The 24,224-nt window shown below is 41.2% G+C and overlaps 1 protein-coding gene across 1 annotated transcript in view; it reads left to right on the forward strand.

The window, feature by feature from the left end:
- myo16 (myosin XVI) overlaps nt 1–21,123 on the forward strand; it is a 64,866-nt gene extending 43,743 nt beyond the window's left edge. Inside the window, exons 28-35 of the mRNA XM_068329845.1 lie at nt 5,095–5,197; nt 5,802–5,898; nt 6,002–6,275; nt 7,303–7,685; nt 7,794–9,047; nt 11,407–11,559; nt 12,169–12,254; nt 17,982–21,123. Coding sequence (XP_068185946.1) covers nt 5,095–5,197; nt 5,802–5,898; nt 6,002–6,275; nt 7,303–7,685; nt 7,794–9,047; nt 11,407–11,559; nt 12,169–12,254; nt 17,982–18,152 — 2,521 coding nt within the window. The 3' untranslated portion in view covers nt 18,153–21,123. The remainder of the gene's footprint in view (nt 1–5,094; nt 5,198–5,801; nt 5,899–6,001; nt 6,276–7,302; nt 7,686–7,793; nt 9,048–11,406; nt 11,560–12,168; nt 12,255–17,981) is intronic.
- The last annotated feature ends 3,101 nt before the right edge of the window (nt 21,124–24,224 follow it).

Below are 24,224 nucleotides of genomic sequence, written 5' to 3' on the forward strand. Positions count from 1 at the left end.
CACGCACACACACACACACACACACACACACACACATTAACCAGTCAATTGTGTGTCAGATTTTCTTGTCCAGCACTTAAATGTTCATCATTATTTCTCCCCATCACCCCTTTCCTTTTTTCCTCCAAAGTGCTCTCAGCCTTCTCTTCTTCTTCTTTTATTCTCTGTTTGGCAGCTGCTTCGGTCTTTCTCTTCCCATTCCTCTGATTCTGAGAATCAGTGGAACACTTGGATTTAGACTCTGTCTGTCTGTCTGTCAGTCTGTCTGTCTGTCTGTCTGTCTGTCTGACTGTCTGTCTGTCTGTCTGTCTGTCTGTCTGTCTGTCTGTCTGTCTGTCTGTCTGTCTGTCTCTGTCTCTCTCTCTCTCTCTCTCTCCTCTCTCTGTCTTTCTCTCTCTCTCGCTCGTTTTTTGAGGATAAAGGGATTAACTTGAACATTCCTGCCAGATAATAAGAGAGAACAAAGCTGGTCACATGACCCCCCCAAAAGTTTCCACTACCCCACTCTAAACATCCTCACACACATACACACACACCACACACGCACACATAGAAGGTTGTGCATGTGTATGTACGTATGTGTCAACAAACCAAGATCCTGTTTTATTGATTATTAATTCTGACTTTCTAGGTATATTTGCACATTACCTGGCAGTGCCTTTATTGTTAGAGCTGTGTGTTATGCTTACGGTAATTGTTCTGGTCTCCATAACAACGTGTTGTAAACAAACACAGAGGATAGTTATTTTGTCCATATCTTGAATGCTGCACTTTTTAGTTGTACAAATCTTTGTAGGAAAATTAGCCTTACTGGCATTTATTTAGATAATCATTATTTTAATTATTAATATAATGTTCAATGTCTTTAAAGTAATTTTTAACAACCATGTAGTAATATAGTTTCAGTTTTTATTTATTTTTTATTTTCCACATCTCTCTTTTTTTGTTTTTTTTTTGTGGAAAGATGATTTTGACATTGGTCATATCCCAAACTATTAAAGTCATGGTTTAATATTCTAAATTTCTTTGCAGGGGCCAGGGGTAACATGTGGTCCCTCAATGAGTCTTATCAGTTCCTTTAATAGACGGATACTGTGGGACACATGACCTTAAAGCGAATGTGTAATGAATAAATAAGAAAGAAAGTAGCTTCTCAAACCCTTTAGAGGTTTGAACAAACAGACACTGGAGTGTTCTGCTGTTGTTATGGGTGCAGCCTGATTGCTATCATTATTTCTGGTCAAGTGAAAAAGATCAATGAAATTCAGTTGATAGATACTCATAAAGGAAAACATGAAAAGAAAAATTCATCTGGAGGACGAAACCACCTATTGGAAATGAAAAAAGTGAATCCAATCCAGATTATAGCGCTGTCTGTCCTGGAGGTGCTCCCACCTCCTTTGTGCTTTGGATGGATCTACCTTCTACTAGTAATGCTTGCTGTTCAAACTGAAATTGAAGGAGTTCTGATGGAAGTTCTGTGAAAGCTGCTTCTTAAGCCATAGACTTGTGTGTGAGCGAGTGTCATATAGTGTTAGGCAGCCGTGTGTCGTCTGATAACAATGTGTTAGCAATGGTTGTGACCAGCAGATAACTGAACATCAAATGAACCAGCTGGTTGCTAAATAGGGGGAACTTAAATGCTGCGGGGCTGTGTGTAAACCATGTTGTGTGAGGACAATAGAGTAGACCCTCAGCAAGCTGGTCAGATGCATGTTGGGGGAGATTTAACTTGGATTATCTCCCTCCTCCAGCTTGGTTTCCAGCCCTGCTGTACATTTGAACTGTGAAGGTATTTGCTCATCATGTACGGATGAAGCTGCAGGAGCCACATTTCACTGATTTACTTCCAAAACACTTGAGGCAGGTCTTGAACCCAGAGGGGGGGGGGGCGAAGTATCATATCCAATGTTTGCTGAAGCTGGGTTCATCTGAGTTTACCCAGCAGAAGCTGGACAGCCTGAAACTCACTTCTTAGGCTGGGTGAAAGTTCGGAGTGAAGTTTTCTCAGCACATGACAGTCATGTGATTGCCAAATTCAAAGCAACTTCATTAATGTTGAATGTTTTTTCATGAAACCGTCTGTCAAACGAAACCGAGTTCATTACTGATGTTTAATTTCATTTTTATATTTAGAGATTTTTACGATTTGTTATTTTATTATTATTTTCCGTTTCACTGTTTCATCATTTTTGGTTTAAATTTTGTAGGGTGATTTAATTATTATTTGAATTGTTTTAAACAGCAGCAACCAGAACTGAAGTAGTGCATTTTGATATTTTGAAACTTTGATCATTTCATTATTTTTTTCCATTATAAGTTGAGTTTATCATTCTATCAGTGAGATTTCTGATGAGGGATTCCATGGCATAACCACCCATTCAACAAGTTCTTTATTTATCTTGAGATTTGAAGCTTTCATTATTCTGGCAGGCTTTCGCCAATGAAATGCACCCTGAGTGTTTCTTGTGTGTTTCCCTTTTGAATTAATGGAAGTCCCTGTTCTAGTTTGAGTCCTGGTGGAACTAACAAGACCCAGATGAGCGTTCAGTGAAAGCACATAACTGACACTCCCATTGGCCTACTCACGTAGAACAAACATAACACAGTGTTACTGGGATTATTTAATTAGGCATTTTCATATTAGAATCCTCGTTGTTACAGAAAAGTAAATGAAACTACTGTTGTGTTTACTCTGCAGTGCATTACAGCCAAGAACTGTTTTTTCCCACTGTGTGGGGGGTGATTTTAATGCTTTGCGCTCATACAAATGGACCTTTTAAATAGTCCTTTGTCTGGCGTGTGTCTCTCTCCTGCTGTTAATACATTAAGGCTGTGGCTAATTTTAAATGACTGCCACTCACAAAGACACCAGTCATTTCAGTCCAAGTGCCATTCATATCTCTTCCTCTCCTCCACTGGGTTTAGACAGAGCCCATGAATGAACACTGTCTGGGCCAACAAGGGAGCTGCAAGCACAGTGGGGGTGGGCTGTGTTTGTGCCTTGACAGTTTTTCTGCTTAAACATTTTGCTTCCTTTTTTTTCAATATTTTTTCTGTTCTGATACATTTTAATTTTTTTTCGTTCAAGTTCGTGTCTCTATCTCGTCATTTATATGCATGAAGATAGAAAGAAAATGAGATTCCTGGTTTCCTATTAGTTGCCCTATCATTTTTTTTCTTTATTTTTAAACAAACCCCTGCCCTTGACTTGAATAAAAATATTTATTAATGGAATTTTTTAATTACAGTAATAGTAATACAGCTTCTTTTTTTGGATTTCATCTCTCTTATTTATTTTTCTATGGAAATATTTTCAAATTGTTCATCTTCTCAACAGCAGAAAATATATCCTAAATTATTAAAGTTACAGTTTAATATTCTAAATTTCTTTGCAGGGGTCAGGGGTAAACACCAAGTGTGCAAACGCAAAAACCAGAACCATCACACTAAGTCACAGTGGCCGTCTGGTGCAAATTACATTAGTGTCTTGGTAACCTGAGTGATTTATGAGGAAATATATTTTACTGTGATTTCATTTGTCTTTTATGATACACAGTGTGGTTTAAGGCTCTGTTTATTTTCTGCCAATGTGTAAGGTCAAATCCTATCACTTGAACCATGTTTTCTGGGGATCCCATTCCTCTGTGCATGTGTGTGTGTGTGTGTGTGTGTGTGTGTGTGTGTGTGTGTGTGTGTGTGTGTGTGTGTGTGTGCGTGTGTGTGTGTGGGTGCCTTTAGTTTTTTATCATTACAAAGTGGGTGAGAAAGAGACATCAGCATTCATAGAACATGTCACAAAGCATGTAGGTCAGTTTTTCTATACAGCCATGTCCAGGACGGTCCCCATTACCTTCCACTGATGGATAAAAACACATTTGTGGGTTATTAAGTTCCCTGCAGAATAGAATCCATCATTCAAACTGAGAGGCGCTGGGATGTAAAATCATGGCTAAACAAACCCAGCGGGATAGAGGATATAGTCGCTGAACGAGTCGTCTGACGGATAGCAGCTTCGAGAGGATGTGAGCGCTTCTATATGCGCTGCTTTCGACACTTTTCTGATTTTCGTTAACGACAGACACTGATGGCCCCGTGGTCACATGGAGCCACGTCAGGGCCCTGTAGCCCTCCATTTAAAATCTTATCAAAAGGGTTATTTCACTTCTTTGACTCTTCGTGAAATCCCCCCAGGGTCAAGTAAAAGAGGTGACCATCGATGGTTTTCATATCCATGTAGAGGAGGTCATGGGTTTACAGAGTTCCTTTGTGTTTTATGGGCCCAGTGGGGCAGTTTGTGCTGCCTGTAGGACTGATATTACCATATAGAGAGAGGGTTAGGGAGAGTTCAGACAGACCCCACTCTACCAAATCAAACACATCCTGTATCCACATGGCCCAAAGCACTCGCCGTCAACAGCACAACCGGTTTATGCTTGTTATATTTCCTTATCAGATGACATCATCAGCTGCTCTGCCTTTCATTGAGAACAGAACAGAAAAACTGACTGAATAAAGGCAATGAGCAGCTGGTGCGTAGTGTGGAATTTGCCTGAATGATATTCCAATTCAATACTATTTCAGACTAGTTTCATCCAGCTTAGATTAGGATGTCATTAAGTATGATATAACAATATGATTTTGCTCATGTAAATTTTGTTTGTCCAGTTCTTATTTTTAGTTCAGGTAACTAAATTAATTTTTCAGTTCTGTTTGAATCAATTTTGACAAAAATTTAATTGTAAAGTATAAAATTAAAAATGTATTTATTTTTTTTCTATCACTGAATTCTATGTCAGCATTTCTCTCCCTTTCAACCCAGATCATCTCAGGAACAAACAAACCACTGTTTCCATCTAAATGATCATTCATGGCAATGTTGCCCGGGGCAACACCAACAGGAACAGATGCTGTTTGGCTAGTCTGCTGTATGACCCCAGTGACATTTTAACCCATTGTTTCTGAAAAGATGGGGTGTCACCATTTCTATTGTCAACATTTCACCTCAGCATTTTGAGATTTCTTTTGCCTCTGCAGCTGCAGCATTTTTTTGTTTATTCACTTTACTTACTTTACTTTATTTGCGTATTTTAGATATAAAGACCTCGTTGTCCCAACTTTGGGAGACAAAAAGAAATTGTCACCGGGGGAGAGATGTCGCTCAGTTCTGCTGCAGTCCAAGCTCCAGGGATGGCAGGTGTGTGTCTGCGGCCTCTTTCTCAGTCTCCACCAATAACAGAGGACTTGTCGAATGACTCAATCCTAGTTCTACCAGTTATTTGAAGGATCTCATGGAATCTTTGAGAAGCAGCTGTCCCACCTCATCATTATTCTTTTCACGCAAACACACACACACACGACAACAACAGCAGCAGCAGCAGCGGCGGCAGAAGCATGGACCACTCCAACCCCCTCTCCTTGTCTGCCAGACTGCTGTTGTGTCTGAGTGAGTGACCCTATAGGTCACACCGGCTCCCGCCTTGCACTCGCACACACACTCCTCCACAATGCACAGCAGACACCTTTCAGATCCCCGCTACACACACACACACACACACACACACACCTCCTTCATGTAGCATGTGTTGGAATGAATAGTCAGTGGAACTATGTCGGCCCCACTGCTCCGTGCAGCTGGTATAGACCGACCCCTGTCACCCCGTCAAATGCCTCCTAAGCTCAGGAAATGAATTCAGTGTCAACATACAACCTTCATCCCCTCCCACACTCACACCCGCCCATTATAATACATCACTGCTCACCCGTATCTCAACTATGGCCCTTGTGATTGTTGTGCGTAGATGGGCAGCAGTAAAGTGCTTCTGAGGTACTGGCAGGCAGATCAGCTCAACGACCGCTGCTACCAGCTTCATAAGAAGATCATCACCTGCCAGAAGGGTACGGGCGCAAACTAATGAACCGACAGTCCGTGTTGTTTTTTTAGGGTTCTTCTGCATTTGCCTCACCGACACTTCTGTTTTCATTTTCTTCCTCCTCTCAGTGGTACGTGGCTGGCTGGCCAGACGACGTGTTCATCACAGACTGTCTTTGCAACAAACAGAGGAGTGCAGTGTGCAGCGATTCCTGCAGGGGGCAGAGGACATGGGGATGCGAACTTACGACCAGTTGGTCATCCAAAATGCATCCGACATCGCACGAGAGAGCGACCGCCTGCGCTGCCATGGTAACAGCTTTCTCAACAACCTCAGCAACAGTCCACCACTGGGTGAGAGGCCTGAACCAGTGGGCAAGGAAGAGGATCAACCTGTCAAGAGGTACGTACCGGACTCTCTACGGTCAGTCAGTCATGAGAAATGACAGGGTGTTCTTTTCATTTGTTGTTTCTGTGTCTGACGTAATTTTGTACCTGTTGTGGACACACACTCTTGATTGAAAAGTTGAAGTGCCATTTGGTTTGGGATTTGCACCAGTGTGACTAAACAAGATTATATGCCCACAAAAGGGGTTTTTATTACTCATTGCAATGTTAGTCATGGAAAATAAACATTTTGCAGTTCCTGTGGTTCATAGGGTCTTACGCCACTATTTGTGTGTGGCTGTCTAACCCAAGATGCTGCAGCATATGAAGCATTTGAGTTTTGAAATTTGAAACATTTAGTGTCTTAGAAGTGTAACATACAATAATTTGGCTTCAACCAAGTCACTGAAGTGTAACAAATTATCACTATAATGGAGTATTTCACCATTCAGTGACTGCAGTTTTGATGACATGATAAAGCAGCAAGTCTTGACAGATGAAAATAATTCTACGAAGATATATACAACATATCCTGAACATTGTGCTTCGAACATCTTACTGTTGGGACAATAAAAAATAGACAGGAAGGATTTAAAGGTGAGGGGTGTCAGTTTGCAGACTGGGAGAAAAATGATGGTTATCATATGCTAGAGAGGATTAAAATGAGCATATACACTTATGCGACCACCGCTCACCCCGACCCCCCGGCTACACTTTTCAAGCCAACAGATGGCTGATGCACATTAGCAGAGGAAATGCCAAATTGATTATTATCATGTAACTGCTAAGAGATTAGATTAAGAGCATAATCTCTCTGGTCTTTATTCTAATTGGCCTTCTTATTTCCAACTTGTGGCATGTGACATTTGAAGAACTCATACGTTCACTGTGAGTTAAATGTTGATATAAATAACACAATTAATCCTATATCAGAAAAGGAATGGATGGGAAAGGATGTGCATTTAGCTAAAGCTTCTATTTTCTTTTGTGTCACCTAGACCAATTGATGAGCACAATTTTATGCCTTTTGTCTTCATTTGCAGAGTTCTGGAGAAAAGTGGGAAAGCCTACGAGGGCCCCGTCAACAGGGGCAGTCGAATCATTCGCCACTTTCGATCTAGCTCAGTACCCACCCCCCTTTCCGTGGAAAACGTGGTTCACTCCTCTCCCAGTCCATCCATCAAACCGGCTTTGCACCAAATAGTTCACACCAATGAGGATGGAGCAAACGCTGGAGGTCTTTCCTCTCCTCGGAAGCAACCTCCTCCCAAACCAAAGAGGGACCCCAACACTCGTCTGAGTGCATCTTATGAGGCAGTGAGTGCTGGGTTGACAATGGCAGCCAAAGAGAGCCCCAATCTGGAGGGGTATGGATCACCAGCTGGAAGCCCTCCTAAGTCCCAGCTGTCCCCCACAGACCCAGCAGGTATTTGACCTCTCCCGTAGCTACAGCAGATGGTGTTTTTGTTATTTTTTGTTTGCCTAATATCTTGTCTTTCCTTGGATTTGACTGTTTCTTTTTTAATTTCCTTAGCTCTATCCAAGCCCCGTCCCCACAGCGATGACTATACAACTATGAGGAAGGTGCCACCCCCAAAACCCAAGCGCAGTCCCAACACAAAGCTGACAGGGTCATATGAGGAGATCAATGCTGTAGCACCACACTTTCATCCGCTGCGCCCTGCTGAGGTAAAGCTGGCCTTACTCTCCCGTGCTGGGGGATTTGGAGGGTTTGCTGGCTTGCTTCAGAAGGCAGCTTCTGTGGATGCACCCCAAGAGGTAGGACTTAGTCTGTACCAGGGTCAAGATGAGGAGGACGTGTACATAGAGATGTTGGGCTCCCAACCACGGTCTCAGAGTCTCCAGGAACCCCCTTATAGCCCAGAACAGGTTGACTCAGAGGCCGTCTACGAGGAGATGAAGTACTTCCCTCCGGATGATGGCGGTGGATCTCCTGCTGCTGCCGTTACCAAGGCAGCCAAACTGGAGGGTCTAAGCTTAAGCTTAGTGGGCTTAGCGACGTCTCCTCCTCAGAGCGGGGAGACCAAACGTCTGGCAGCAGGTGCGACCGGTGCCATGGACAGCAGTCATTCACATAGCACGTTTAACAGTGTGGCCCCCAAAACACTGCATGGCAAAGATGGGAGCTGTGACATCCCTGCTCCATTCCCCAACCTGCTTCCCCACCGTCCACCTCTTCTAGTGTTCCCCCCCTCCCCTGTTACCTGTTCTCCTGCTTCAGATGAGTCACCCCTCACCCCACTTGAGGTAAAGAAGTTACCTGTGTTTGAAACAAACCTGAACTATGCTACTGGCCCAGACAGCCCCTTGTCCCCTCAATATGCTCGCCAGAGGGCTGACTCCTCTCCGAGTCTCACTGTTCTCATGCCAGAGAAGAAGTCCACACCTCCGGTCACTCCGCCACCCCCACTTCCTCCACCAAATGCCCCACCTCCGCCCTACAGACCTCCTTCACACTTCCCCTTCCCACCTGAGGCCAACTTCCTGGCTCTGACACGAGCAGCATCCGTCACTGGGAGCTCAGAGTTACCCAAAAATTCATCTCAAAGGCCTAGTGGGGAACCACTAGGGAAGCCACCTCCCTACTCCCCAGTGAAGATGTCTCGTCCTGAACCCCGGAGAGCACATTCTTGCTCCTCTTCTCCTCTGCTATTCAACCCAGCCAATGGCAGACCCCTGACCAGCCCCTTGGAAGAGCTCAACACTCTGTTCAGCTCTGGACGCAGCCTGCTGAGGAAGTCTTCAACCGGCCGCAAGAAAGATGGAGGTAAACCCACACTCACAGTTACACACAGCACATATACAACTGTTGAACCTTTCCCCCCCAATAATTGTTATTATTAATTATTTTTAAGTCACAAATTAAAAATAGATTTCCAGTCAGGATATCTTTGGTCATAAATAGCCAGACCACCAGCATGTGAACCTGGTGTATGGTTATACAGTATCTAGGGGTTGGAGTGTTGACATTTGCTTTGTTGTCATTTTTCACACTGGGCTCCATTCAGCCCAGCTAAATGTGCTATTTATAAGTTGTGAGTGCTACGTGCATGTATGCGTGTGAGTGTATGTGTGTATGCTTGCACGTGCATGTGCAAAATTGCATGAATCCAATATGTGTTCTATCTACTCTGATGAGTTCATGATCAAAGTCTCCGCCTGCTCAGTGTCACATGATTTATGAGGTAGTGGGTGATTACCCAGCAGGAGCAGTGTGGGGTTGAAGGTAGGTAATAACCCCTGTTTCTGTGTGTGGTTGGGGGTCTGTGTGTGTGTCGTTTCACAGACATGCTTTTGTGGAAGGAAGGTTGATGCCCCAGAACTGGGCAAACAGACACACTCATAAATCGTCGCTCATAGATTATTTGTTAGCGTTTCAAATGCTACTGCTGCTTTGTAACATGTAACCTAATGAGCTAGCTGGTGTAGCTCACTTAGCATCAGATCACACTGTGAGTGTGATCTAGATGTGCTGGTGTGTGCTACCCTTCCATGCACAGCATGCGGCGCACATGCGGGCTCTTTGACACTGATGCAATGGCTGACCTTTGCAAAACAAAGCCAAACATATTTTTCATGCGGAACGAATGTAAAGGGAAGTTCCTGAGGTCAGAGGTTTCAAACTCATGAGGAAATGACTCGGTGATGTTTTGATGAAAGTAAATTTCTTTTCTGTATCACAGTTTGAGAACAGCACAGACTTGAGAGAAATGGTGGATGTAGAATTGTGTTTTTTATCTCTTTCCTCCTTGTATATTAGTTGTGGCTGATTTAATAATGTATGAGCAGAATGATGAGAATAGGTATTAAATATTCAACAGCTCACTCATGTTCGACTGAAAGCAGGGTGACTTCCTAGCAGCAGGCAGGTCATCCCAAACAGTTAAGACAACTACAATCTAGTGAAAGTATTAGCTGTTAGTAGGTCATTTTGTGAGACACTCCTATTAATGGGAGCTGTTCAGTTTGTGTAAGACACAATTATCTCAGGCTTCTTTAATTATATTAAGTTCAAAGGTTAGGAAGCTGCACTCCTTATAAGAGAGATATGAGAAAGTGAAGAGGCTGACGCATATTCTTCACGCGACGTCTCGCTGACTTTTCATCAGCAGCTGGACCGGAGCAGGAAATGCGCTGGCATCATGGAAACAATGTGTGTGACGGCACTGGGACTGGGAAGCTGGCACTGGGGTTCACAACCTTGCTGTTATTTTGAGTGGGCAAAGCAAGGCGGTACGCTTAGATCAGAGTGCAGAGGGATGCCGATGGGATCAACAGTATGGCCTACTTCCGTTTCACCTCAGCTGTTAAGTGACTGATTGTGTTACCTGACGCTGTGGGAGTGGCCAGGGGTTACAGCTGCTATCCCAGACATCTCTGTGAAGAGCAGCTGCCTTGCCTTCCTCTCCATAGGGTATGAGGCAACCGCAAGAACGCCTTGGAGGAGAGGGAGGGCTCCAGGAAATCACAGCCAATAAGACGCCCGGTGCCTTAACGGCAGCAGTCACATTTTCTGAAATTGTATAAAGGGTCTTTCCTCTCTTGTCGTCTCCTTTGGCCAAGACCCGGCATTCTCAGTGACCTCTTTACATGCATGCAACCCTCACATGGATTCCTCCCTGGCCTTTTGTCCATCAAAAACACACATTTACCCCAAGGGATCTACCATAGCATTTGCTATGTTTATATTTAGGCCTCTTGTGACCATGGGGGAGGACCACGAGGCATGCATTCCCAACGAGGGACAGCAGCTGACAAATTCCCATTCAAAACTCTCAGACGCATTCGTAGCCATAGTCGCTTCCTCTTCAGTTCCATTCAGTTTAGCCGAATTATAAATCTGAAATACTGCAGAATACATATCTTTCTTTTTTTTTTGAATTCACTATAAATACTTTGGTAATATTCCTCCATTCAATTTACCTCAAAGCATGTTATTTGTCAATTTGTAAGGTCATGTTAAATAGCATACAAGTATGTCAAATGGTATTTAAAAACAAGCTAATTTTTAAAAAAAAGTTTTGCAGTACATAAAAACATGTTTTCCTGCTGTTAATATTTGCTCAATATATACTCTAATGTCTGAATTTTCTCTGACCTGTGTTTTGTGTTTTCAATCTTGTTAGGATTCAACTCTAATATCAACCTGCCAGGAAGAGAAGAATGTGGCTCTGCCCCCACGTCACCATCCCTGCAGCTACAGGACAAAAATGCCAACAACCACTCCTCTCACTCGTCGTGCCCTGCACCGGTTGAGAACGGCAACCAGATATCCAACGGTAAAATTTACGTTGATGACTGAAATCAGTATATCAGTATATTTTTCATATACTGTAGGTAACATACCGCATTGTCCAAATGGATTTGATGATGGCAGTGAACAGATAATTAAGTAATCCCTCGCTTATTCGCGTTTCAAGATGCACAGCTTCACTACATCGTGGATTTTTAGTAGGTAGTCATGTGATACCGTGTGCGTATGCTATTGGCTGACAGCATCCACTGCGTTCAGAGACTCAAGGGAAGTTCAGTGTATTAAAGAAATAATTTTAACAGTCTATAAGAGTGTGGGAAAAGGTAATACAGATAGGAGGTGGTTTAATATCAGTATGGGGAGGGTTCGTAAATGTTTAAATTACCATAGAAAATAAAATAAATAGTTTGTCGCTATGTTGCGGAAATTCGCTTTTTGGTGGCCCTGGAACGCATTAACCTTGAGGAACGAGGGATTACTGTACACCCTAAAGCATAGAAATTCTATTGCCAAAATGTCTATTGAAAAGAATGTGACATACATAACATAGAGTAGAAATTCCAAAACGGTTGATGAGGGATATCTTTTTGATATGCTATGCTTTTTAAATGTTTTTTTGACATTGTGCGCTCAGGGTCACTGGAGGAAGAGAGCCACAACAAGTCAAACTCCTCCAGCACCACCGCTCTGCACCGACACATGGACAGTCATCACACTCAGGTAAACACAAACAAATACATCATGTTGGATAATGTTATTTTAGGTTTTACTCGTGGCAACAGGTTTCTGTCTAATTATCTATGCAACTTCTTTACACACACGTGCTTCCACCATCAGACCCACAGTAACACACGCCTGATGACTGAATAACTACGTCAGACTGGTGTTTTGTCTTGGGTTTGTTGACATTTTGAGCGCAAAGTGGCCTCCTTTGAACAACACGCATCATTCATGACATGTGAGCTTTCTCCTGCTTGATAGGCAGGCGTAGGGTTTCAGGATTGAATTTAACGTCAGGCATGCTTGCACACAAGCTTGAACACACACGATTGCATTCAGAAACAACAAATGAGCAAACTTGTTTGTTTTTAGCTGCTGGTGTACGTAAATCAGAAAGCATTTATAGCAAATCGGAAACCATGTGTGAGAACAGGAACAAGTTTTACCACCAACTAGAAATTATTCACATTTTAAAAGGGCTTCATAATTAGAAAAATGTAAAGATGTAGACTTTAATGTCACTCATATGATCAACACTACAAGCAAGGCTTACACAGAGGAACAAGCATAACATTTTGATTTTTAAAAAAAAACCCAAATAAGCTTAGTTATTTCTTTTTAATGCATTTAATTTATTTATTAATAATTATTTTACATTTTAAAAATAAATATAAATGTGAGAATCTTCAGTGTCAACGTGTTGTGGATCACAGGAAGAAGCCGTTTCCGTCCTAAGAAAGTTTCACTGCATATAAACTGATTCAGATTCATCACAAACCGCTTCCCCTCCTGAGTGACTGTCACTGTCGCTGTTGAAAGGGGCTCACGAGTCTGGGAAGCACATAGCGTACCACTTTCAGAGACGCTGGGGACACATTGTTCATCAGACACTGGAGATGGAACTCGGCGTACCCACTTCAAAATCCTCAAGCTGACTGAATGCTGGAGGTGAACTCACCTTATGCACCTGTTAGAAGTTTGTTTGTGTGTGTTTGTGGAAAGGTAGCAGTGTGTTCAACATCAAACCCGTCTCCTTAAAGGTTTTAAAGAAGCCGGAAATTACTCCTTCACTCCCCCCCCCCCTTTAATGACCTCTGCCTTTACTCTCATTCCCTCGCTGTCCTTCCAGAGGGGTCATCTCAACTTTTCTCCGTTCGGTGCGGGGGCCGCCCTCTGAAACAGCAAAGGGGGGTGGACAGTGGGGCTCCCTGGGAGCCCTTCTCACATCTAGGGATGTGGTGAGTGTATGACATTCCTCACTGCTCTCCAGCCTTAACAGCAGTGTTTTTCATGGCTCTAGAGTTGGATCATGAGAGCAATGATTAAAAAAACCAACTTTAAAGTAATACTCCACCCAAAATCTATGTTTGGAAAATGGATTACTCCTCAAGATTCACAGGTGGCTTAAAATAATGTCCAGTTTGCTCCTTCATGAAGAGCAAAGGCTGTGGTCGTGTAGGCTAATAATAAGCAGTAGTTGAAATATCACAGCATTTTGATTCGACTGGTTTTGACCCAAAGCTCTATGTGTTTGAAGTGTGGAAAAATCTTGAAAACCACTGCTTTTGCCGGACATCGTTCAGCTTTTCTTCGTCCCATTGTTTACTGTGCTCTTCTTTAGATTCCTTTGCTGAAAGGAAACTGCAGCTCTCAACTTGTCCTAGACTCTCCATCTGAAAACCTGCACAACATCCCTGTAAAACTAAATCACACTATAATCGTGCCTTCTCACTGGAGGTGGTCGCGTCATTGTTGGATGACATGGTCCATACAAGATGGTCAAAATCTCTATGATGTGGGTCATATTTATTTAAATTGTTAAAATTCATTATTTAACAATTATTATTCTATCCAATTTATATATTTTTGGGTTTGGATAATTTATCTGCTTTAACAGTGCTTTTATGTATTTAAACTTTTAGATCACCTCAAAACTCTTATTAAAAACAATCACACTGTCACCAAAACAACAACTTTAGACTTGTCTTTGGTTAACCAAAATACTGTAAATATATTTATTTATGGACAGTTGGCATCACTCTTACCTTTCTTGCTTTTTGATGACCATGTGCTGATAAAAAGCTACATGCTTACCCACTGATACCTGTGGATTTTTATGGCAAAGACACATTCTAGCTATATGTAAATGGAGAGCTGCAGTTTTCATTGTAGGTTATTCATCTGCTGCTTCATGTGATGAATGCTGTTGTGTTCATTATGAATCCCTTTTAAAAAATTTCACCTTAGAAAATCAGTTATGAAATTCATCCTTCTTTCTGTATCTCTGCCACCACTGAAACATTACTTCTGGGTTCTTACTTCACTCGTATGTTACGTTTTCTGGAACAAGGTTTATTACCGTGATGTCATTCAAGATGGAGCAACACAAAATGCCTTTCAATTAGCTGCATTCCAGTCTGTGTTTATGTTGGATTAGCAGATCTAATGGGTTAAATGAAAGGGAAAGGATGGTGGTAGAAAAGGGGGGATGGACGACTCAGCCAGGAATGAATAGACTGTCTTGTTTTGGTTCTTGTATTTAGTAGTCAAGAGCAGTCTGGACTAATTGGATAAAGAGTAGGCGGACTATCTGTTTTGTCAACTGGATGATTGGATGGTACAGAGATTAATATTCTTTGTTTTTCCCTTTAGACTAAGAGCGACTGTGTTACAATTCATTAAGAACAGACAGAGGAGCCTTGATGTTACTACCTGACTGTATGTCAGTGTTAAGGTTTATATTTAAATGCTGGTTGTTGTTTTTTCTGAAATCCCGATACATACATTTAGAGAGTGCTGTCACACACTCAGTGACCATTGACAATCTCATAAAATTAGTCTGTTTCCTTCTCTCTTTCCATTCCCCCTATCAACCACCCTGATAAACTCTGCTATGAATGTATCTAGAGACCACTTTGTTTTCTAGAAAATGTATTGATTTTTTTCTTTCTTGTGTGGATGTGAAAATAATGGATCCACTGAGTGGGATATTTGAGAAAAACCAACATTAATCAGTCTGTTTGTATTTATGTGTATGTGGTTGCCCGTGTGTGTGTGTGTGTGTGTGTGTGTGTGTGTGTGTGTGAGTGTGTGTGTGTGTGTGTGCGTGCGTGCGTGCGTGCGTGCGTGTGTGTGTGTGTGAAGTATGCTTTCACTGCACTCTATAGCATTAAAATGACCACTGGTCCTCTTATATTAGCATATTATTACCATAACATTAACAAATCTTTTAACATGTTGGTTTGGGTGTTAGCCCCATCCCCCAAGCTCTTGTTTAGGAATACAATAATTTGGGGGGGAGGGCATGTTCAGGTACATATGAAATCCAGAGCATTATATTCATTCGTATAGTTTTTTGTGTACCTGGTTAACATAAGAGAGGGTTTTAAACATGAGGTAAATGCAGCATGACCTTACCTTACCTCCATGTTGTCCTGACGATTGGAGGATGGCTATTAGAATGATTCATATTTTCATGCGTCAAGGCCAAAACTTATTATTCTACCAAACGTTCTTCTCTCACAATTATTAGATTGTCAAAACTGTATCTCATGCGCATTGCATTGAGGTTTGTGTGTGTGTGTGTATGTGTGTGTGTGTGTGTGTGTGTGTGTGTGTGTGTGTGTGTATGTGTGTGTGGTGGGGGGTGTATCCGTGTACAGTCGTGGATTGCGTGAGGACACAATGTTCCTACTTGTCTGCTGTTCCAGTAGCTGGTGTTCTTGGCTGGCGCCAATGCAGAGAATAGCCTGGCAAAGAGGTGTAAATTATGGATTAGGTCATTGAGAACTGTGCTTGTTCAGGCAATCAATCTGTAGATGTGTGTGAGTGTGTGTGTGCGTGTGTGTGTGCATGTGTGTGCGTGTGTGCGTGTGTGTGCGTGCGTGTGCAGACAATCACAGGTGAGATTTTCTAAATATGTGAATGTGATCCCAGCGATGCATGTCCAAGTATGTAATGTACAAAATGGGCCTCTTCTTCACGTGTGCACTTGCAAACTATATGACACTGTCTCCGTGGAATATCGCTCCAGGTATTTCGGGTGTTTGGCGGTATGAATAGAAAATATGGCATTTCAAGTACTGCTGACTTGATTTAGCTCTCAAGTGCGACTCATAGAGAGATTAGAAATGGATAGAGGAACAGTACAAACACTCAAATCTGAGATGTTATAAAATTAGCTGCAATCATAACATCAAAGAACAAGAACCAAGGCAGACAGAGACTGCAACATCCTGCAACACCCCTGAATTCAAAATTTTACCCTGACCTACTTTCATAGGTTAGGGTAAATCACAGCATAGGCAGATCGTAGCACCAGCTTTGATCTATGGTCTTACTCACACTGGCCTTCTCCATCGTCTTTCTATTTTATCCGGTTCCTGAGTGTACAAAAGTTTAAATTTGACCTTGACCTAGTTTTCTCAAGGTCAAGGTCGTCATCTCATTTTTATCCCCTTTCCTGCCCGAGTCATGTGCTTTTTTGTTTCATCTTTCTATCTGCAACGGTTTAGAAGATATTACAATACATCATCCTTTGCGGGACGTAATGATAAGAATCTTGACCAAAAAGAGGGACAGTACGTTACCAAAACCCGTCACAGAACAGTAAAAGTGATGTAAAGACACATTAAAAACCCATCAGTGACTCTGAAATGGGTCACATCATCCCTCCAATCAAATGTTCACTGTTAAGTCAGTACCTCGTGCATGTTCCTGGTCCCCTAATTGTAATTGGATAACCGACCATATACTATATCTACAAGCACAGTTAAAGCAGTTAAAACTAGGGAACATCAAATTAACTATTTAATTGTTAGCAAAATTAACTATAACTGTTTATTCATTTAGTTATTATTGTATTTGTGAACTTTTTTTTAAAGATTCAGATGTTTTGCAACAACTTTTGCAGGCTCAGAGTTTGTACTCTTTGTTTTTTTTGTTTTTGGGTTGTTGTTTTTTTGCTTTTTAGGGGTAGGGTTAAGCGTTTGACTTATTGGCACTGAATACAAGCTATTTTCCTTTGCCATTTTCATGTGATGAAAGATGCCAGGAACTAATGCCTATGCTTTCCTTTAATTCTCACACGTTGGCACAAGGAATCCTTCTCTATTCAGCCCATCAAGGATCCCATTATAACCCCCAGTCCCTGATCTGGTCTGGATCATCAGGGCTCCGACCTGCTGCTGGTTTTACTGAATGTGAATGATGGGAATTCCTTTCTGATTGATTTACAAGACTTCCAGGTGGTTGAGGTGGAAAAACTTTACTTCATATGAATGCGTGCATACACTTCTGTGTATTCCACCTTAATGTCTGCAAAGGGGTCCCAATTGTAATGATGCATGGAGCATCCAGAGGCGGACTATGGAATTATATTGAGCCGTAAAAGGTGCCATAAACGGTCACGGGCCCAGATTCATCTGCATGTTGTTATCTTTATGTTCAATTGATTCATCGGGTAAAAAAATGATATATATTTTAATTTATTTTTTTTAAATAAAATAAATTAAAGTAAACCAATCACTGCCTCTGTCAAGAAGACGTCTGTATTACTTTTTCCTCATGAAACGACTGCTTGCCATTTACATTCCTCTCATCCTACCGCCTCCTATCACAGCTTGATTATTTCAGCTTCCTGTCTGTGTCGATCCATTCAGGACAAAGTCATTATCCTGTGTGTGATTTGAATGAGAATGTGCTCTATTCTCTTCTTTGCATCCCCAGATGTTCCAGCGGTTACGTCTGTCCAATGGAGAAGAGAGCGCCGCCCTCGGGGAGCTTCTGCGAATGAGGCGAGTGCAGTGTGAGGGGCGGGGTCACTGGAAACACCGTTCACCTCAGTCCCCACCCCTGCCCCCGACACTGCTCTGGACCAACAGGAAGGCCTCTCCATGACAGAGGCTGTTTTTTTTTTTCAGTCATATATATCAGATGATAAGTTCCTCCCTTTCCATTTCTTCCTTCAAACTTTTTTTCATGTGGACCAAGTCACCTCATTGCCCAGGTTTAAGGGTCCCTGCCCCTAACAGCGTGCCACATCCCTGGGCTGACGGTCTCTGCCTTTGAATTCCCATTTTAAATGAGAGAAGCTCTTTGACTCTGGCGACATCCATAATAACTAGTGGAAAGCAGTCACAGTAGTTTCGTGACCTAAGATTTTCGATCATAGAGAGACAGAATATATTAAGGCTGAAATAAAGAGCAGACTAGTAGCGTTCTGATGGGAGTTGGATATTAAATGGAACATGTGGTCCATCTATATCCTAGTCTATCCTGTTCTGTTCTACACAAAGATACTCCATCCAAAAACACGGTGCTGATAATACTCGATGTGCTGCCCCTGTATGCTCGCTTGAATGCGTGTGGGTGCTCCTCCCAGGTCTCAGACCTCCCTGAAGTTTACAAGTCAGCTGACGCCTTTGGACACCTCATATTAAGCTTCTCACATTTGGGCTTTCAGTGCTACTGCAGCCCTGGCAATGAAAATCCAGAGGTCAGGGTAACCTTAGTGTAATATCTCAAGGTATAATTCTCTACCCCATTTGTTACCACCAGCCTTTGAGGAGCAGATATCTCTGGTGAAAACATGAACTCCTGCACTAACCTTTCCAGTGAAAAGGGAAACCAACAAAAAGTGCATGCATTAAGTATGAAGATAAAGCTAAACATGTTTTAGCTGAAAATTATATGGTTCATATTATGAACATGAAACTCTGTGCCAAAGTGACACGACTTGTGACAGATATGTTGAAACTATAAAAGCTGACATTAACAGTGATATGAAATATATATACTTCTGTGTACAGACTTACATAAATGACCAAATCCATGCTGTTAATGTGGTCCAGTGGTGATTCAGTTTGAAACAGATAAAAAATATGTCAAAGAGAGGAAAAAAACTGGAAGTCTACACTTGAAAAGTAGTGTCTTAATGTGTGTCATGGACGACTGGACAGTTTCACATGTTGGGTTTTGTTCAGGAGACTGTGCAGAGCTCAGGAACTCATGCACAGATAAACTCAATTGTACAGATTTCTCCACCACAGGAAGGCATCGCTTTCCTCTTGTCCGCCCTTTGACTCCTTTCCCTTCTTGACCCAAATAAACAGCCCTCCTCCACCCCAAACGTGGACTCTGCCCCTGCCCCCAACTCCCTGATGGATCAAACTGGCTCTACGGGTGTCTCCATGGAAACCACTCTGTAAATAGTGTCCAGTGTTCTATGTTCTAGCATTTAATATAGCAGGGAAGCACACAGGTTGAACTGAGAGGTGAGGTTTAGATGAGATGATGCTGTCTATGATGGTGAAACTGAAATTGAAGAATGTCTTGGGTCAGATGCAATGAGCTAAAGAGAAGAGGTTTATTTTAAAATGTGAATATGATTTTTTTCAGAATAATAGTGTATGGCTATGAAATTCTTTATACTCTATTTAATATTGTTTTATCCCTTTCCCTCCTATCTGTTGTTTTATTTCTATGATGGGAGACAAATGTTTTCTTTGTATGTGGATATTTTATTGCACAATATTTATGTGGTGTGGTGTTGACATCTGTAATGGGCTGGGTGTGTCTTGACAAACTGTTATTCCTTGAAAATTAGTCAGAATTGTTCGACATGCAGAGCGTTAATAGCTCTAACTGATTTCTCATTCCCACTGATCACCCACAATGTGTCTGATTGATTCAGCCTTAGAACTTAGTAGCACTATCACATGATCGATCCTGTTGGCGTGTGGAGGTGCACAAACACAAAGGAATCATTGGAGGTCATTAATATTTACACCAGACATGGCAAATAAGCTGAATGTATAAATGCAGTCATTTCTTTTACTGCCTGTTCACATTGTTGGAACCTGTGCATTTTATTACATGATGCATCTCTATCTGAACAGTATCCCCAACTGCTAAATGTGATTATTCGAAAGTGTGTGTGCAGTCCACATTATTTAAAAAGCAAATTAACAATGATGCAGCATTTCTTGCGGCATATAGATTTGCTCTGTGGTTTACACCTGCTGTAATCGGGGTTACATGACTAGCAGCATTGCATATCTTACCATGATGTGATTCAGCTCATTCATGCAACCATCGAACCAAGGTCATTCTAGCCAACCTTGTCATTGCCTATGAAAGAGATTTTATAGCCTTTGTGTCAGTGCTTCTTTATGATTAAGTTTGTATTTAGTCACACAATCTGTGGTTTTCTGTATTTTCATCTCCACTAAAATCTTGAAATGAGGTGTCATTTTGTTGTTTTAAAGTGTATCAGCTCTTCTTACCTTGCATTGGGGTATGTAGGCCCTGGCTCCTTTTAAACGTGCTCATGCCGAAAAGATAAAAAATAGCTGTCTAATGTGAAGAACTGCTTCCCACTGCACTGTGAATCATAGCGCTGTCCCGTCTGTCATCTAAACAGTCATCATCCATTCACATCCACCTTTGTCCGGACCGACCTGCGCACATATCATCTCAATCATACTCAGTCCGGGATGACCTCGCTCCATTTGTTGGAACCGTTACTCAGCTCCAGCAAACTGATTATCCCAGTCATCACAGTTAGTCACAAATCTAAAACCTCTCTGTTGCTACATGCAGTGCAGAATGGCCATGTTATCCTCCATAGTCCATGTACAGTTGACTGGACACACCCAACATTTGAGCACCCAAATAAGGGTATCTCACTGCCTTCCATAGTTTTTTTTTAATTGTAGATTTTATTTTGTAAATGATATACAGTATACTTTAACCTGCATAAATATGTGTTTGTGGAAAGAAAAAAGATTGTATGTGATATTTCATAATTATTATCTTACCTATGTTTTATAAGTTCTGTACAGCAATAAAGCACAATTGTGTCAATGTTGTGTGTGAAGTGATAACCTCAGTTGGCCCCCTTCATGTCTGAAATTATTATTTTCACACATTAACCACTACAAACATTAGTTTCACATATTAACCACTACAAACTTTATTAGTTTCACTAATTAACCACTATAAACATGATATAATAACCGTCAGTGATGGAGCTGCCCCATCACAAAGGAGGAGCATGCAAACGCTCTGTTAAAAATTCCAAAGGTAACTGAAGTAGACCGACAGGAAAGTGTAGACGTGTAAGGAGTAAACTGGAGCAAACACAAAACCATGTATAAGGATTGTGTAAATAGACCTGGATTACTAATCTGAATAATGGGTAACTTTATTTTTTTTTACTTTGTGTAATTTCTTATTTGCATAAAGCACAAGATGTTAAACTGAAGATCGGAACATTCAAAGGAAAATGACAATGTCACTGATGTTTCACAATAGTGGGAGAGACAGAAAAACATGGAGTCACACAATATTTCCTGTAAATTCTGTAAACGTCTGGTGACTCATCTGGTTTCATTTTTGTTCCGTTTTTTTTAAATCTTTTATATTTCAACCTCCGGTGATGCTCTCTGAGTACCACTAGAAATGAAACGAGAGAGCATGTTTTTTGGGTGACCTAACCTTTCAAAAGGCTGAGTTTGTACATCCAATATTAGTATGAAGCAACATTTCCCAGGAAGAGTGGGTGCCCGCGCAGGTATTTACTAACCTGTGGCGGTTTCTGTTCAGACAAGTAAATCATGTCACCTGCAACAATCAAACAGTGTCTTCCCACATTAGTTATCTGCCATAGCAACTTACAGGAATGTTCCCCTCGAGCAGTAGTCACAGTGTGGGAGCCTGTTTGAAGTTTATGTGTCAGTATGTGTCATAGTAAACACATTCAGAACATGCTGACTCACAAAGCCAGGTGTGAACTTTGGAAAAAATAATGATAGCATATAGCATATACTATTTCTTTGAAGTTGGAAGTTAACTTCCTGATGCTTCATTCTGCTTCCATCAGTAAGTCTGGAGATTCTGGTGTTCCTAATTATGAGTAATTATGTCTTTTAACGCAATAAATTTAATGCAAATATTAATGCAATAAATTGAATACTAAAATAATGCTCCAGATATATGTCAATAAATATATATCAATAAATAAATAAATAAATAAATAAATAAATATATATTTATTGATATATATTTATGTACACACATATATGTGTGTGTGTGTGTGTGTGTGTGTGTGTGTGTGTGTGTGTGTGTGTGTATATACAGACACACATACACAGTATATATATATATATATATATATATATATATATATATATATATATATATATATATATAAGCACCATAAAGCATCCTATATCTTGCATCTTATATCTTGCAATATATTGAATATTTAACATTTGCTGAAAAGAGTAACCAAATGGCGTCTCCAGAACCGTAATAAAACCTTACCTTATAAATGCTTATCCAAATATTTAATCTGGAGCTGCTCTATAAAACAGATTATCATAAATTAATCAATGGTAGCTCATCTGCCATAATGATAATACCACTGGAAGCAAAGCAAATGTGAATATTCATGCTCCTAATAAAGCCGATATTCATCAGAGCTCATCAACCACGCCCAGCTGTGTTGACTGAAGAGAAGATAATGGTCTGGTGAAGGAGAGGTTCCCACACATTGAGAGTGGTGGCCGCTCAACAACCCTTAGCAGTTCAGGGTCGCAGCCATCAGGCTCTGTTTACGTAGTGGTCATAAATGTCTAAATGGGTGGAAGCCATCTAGCCATCAGGCCTCATGTGCTGCTGGATCAACTCATCCTCTAGATTATTGTGGATTGCATCTCACCAGACATGTGCTACTTGTTCTGTACTTATTAAGATACCTCACATTCTGAGATTGTCTCATTAAACATCGCTTCCTTTGTTCAAAGAGAAGTGTAATGATTGACAGCTGAGCCTTATTTTAAAAGTACTTCATTTGACTGTGGAGGTAATTATTTGCTTCTTAACTTAAATTGTGAAACACTGAATAAGGTGTGTTTTTCCCTTCTGTTACTCGTCTTTTCACGCAGTTGTGTTGTGAAGCGGTTTAAAGCAAACTGCCCATCTGTCTTCAACCAAACCCCACTATAGCATTTTACGTCTGAAATTATCGTCACCACTGGAAATGACAAAAGAGCCATTTTGTCGTTTATTCTGGGTTGACAAGGTCCACCATTACAGAGAAAGAGGGGGTAAATGGCCAAGAGGTAATTCTGACCGCTTGTAGATGCTACACCAGTAAGTCCCAAATCAAACAGACGCTTCCTCTCAGTCTTCCATTTAGGGCACCGACCGTGGCCCCTTCGCCATATATCCTTAATTCATCCTGATTCTCTTTGGTCTCTATCACTCCCTTGGGACTACTTTAGAGAACCATTTGTACCCAGGTGTGTAACTTGTCTATAAATATAATTTTATGTCTTTTAAGTCAAGAACATGGCTATAAGAAGCCGAGGGAGACTGTGACAACCTGCCTATAACAGCAGCAGAAACCATTGTACCATTGTTTACTATGACCACTCAGTAAATCCTCCCCCCCAACAGCAATTGTTACATATGCTGGGATGTCCAGGTCTTGAAATTTTATCATGAAGTCTTGAAGTGCAAGGAATTATGTTAGACCAAAGGTATATTCAGAACTGGATTATCAAATACATAAATTGGTCATTGTAAAGCAACCCATCCTCATTTCATCTACATAAACTACTCTGTAAAGTTACCTGACCGTGTGCAGTGTCTCTGCTGCTTCACTGCATTGACAAACATTGACAAACATTAGTTAATTATAAAAAACGCTTTAATGTCACAGTGAGTCATACTGACTCACTGTGACATTAATTACTCAGTTCAACACTTGAATAAAACAGAATCAGTAACATTTGAGCATTTCCAATTATGACAAAACAAAATATGGAATTTGCTTTTATTTACGTGTCTCAATTTGCAGAAGGCTGACATTTAGCAATGTGCTCTTTTCATACGATAACATACTAATAAAACACCTATGACTTCTTTGTTGAGTCTGTGAGTAAAAAATAACTCAGTTATAGA

Source organism: Antennarius striatus, chromosome 12 (genome assembly GCF_040054535.1).
Source record: "Antennarius striatus isolate MH-2024 chromosome 12, ASM4005453v1, whole genome shotgun sequence".
NCBI classification, from domain to species: Eukaryota; Metazoa; Chordata; class Actinopteri; order Lophiiformes; family Antennariidae; genus Antennarius; species Antennarius striatus.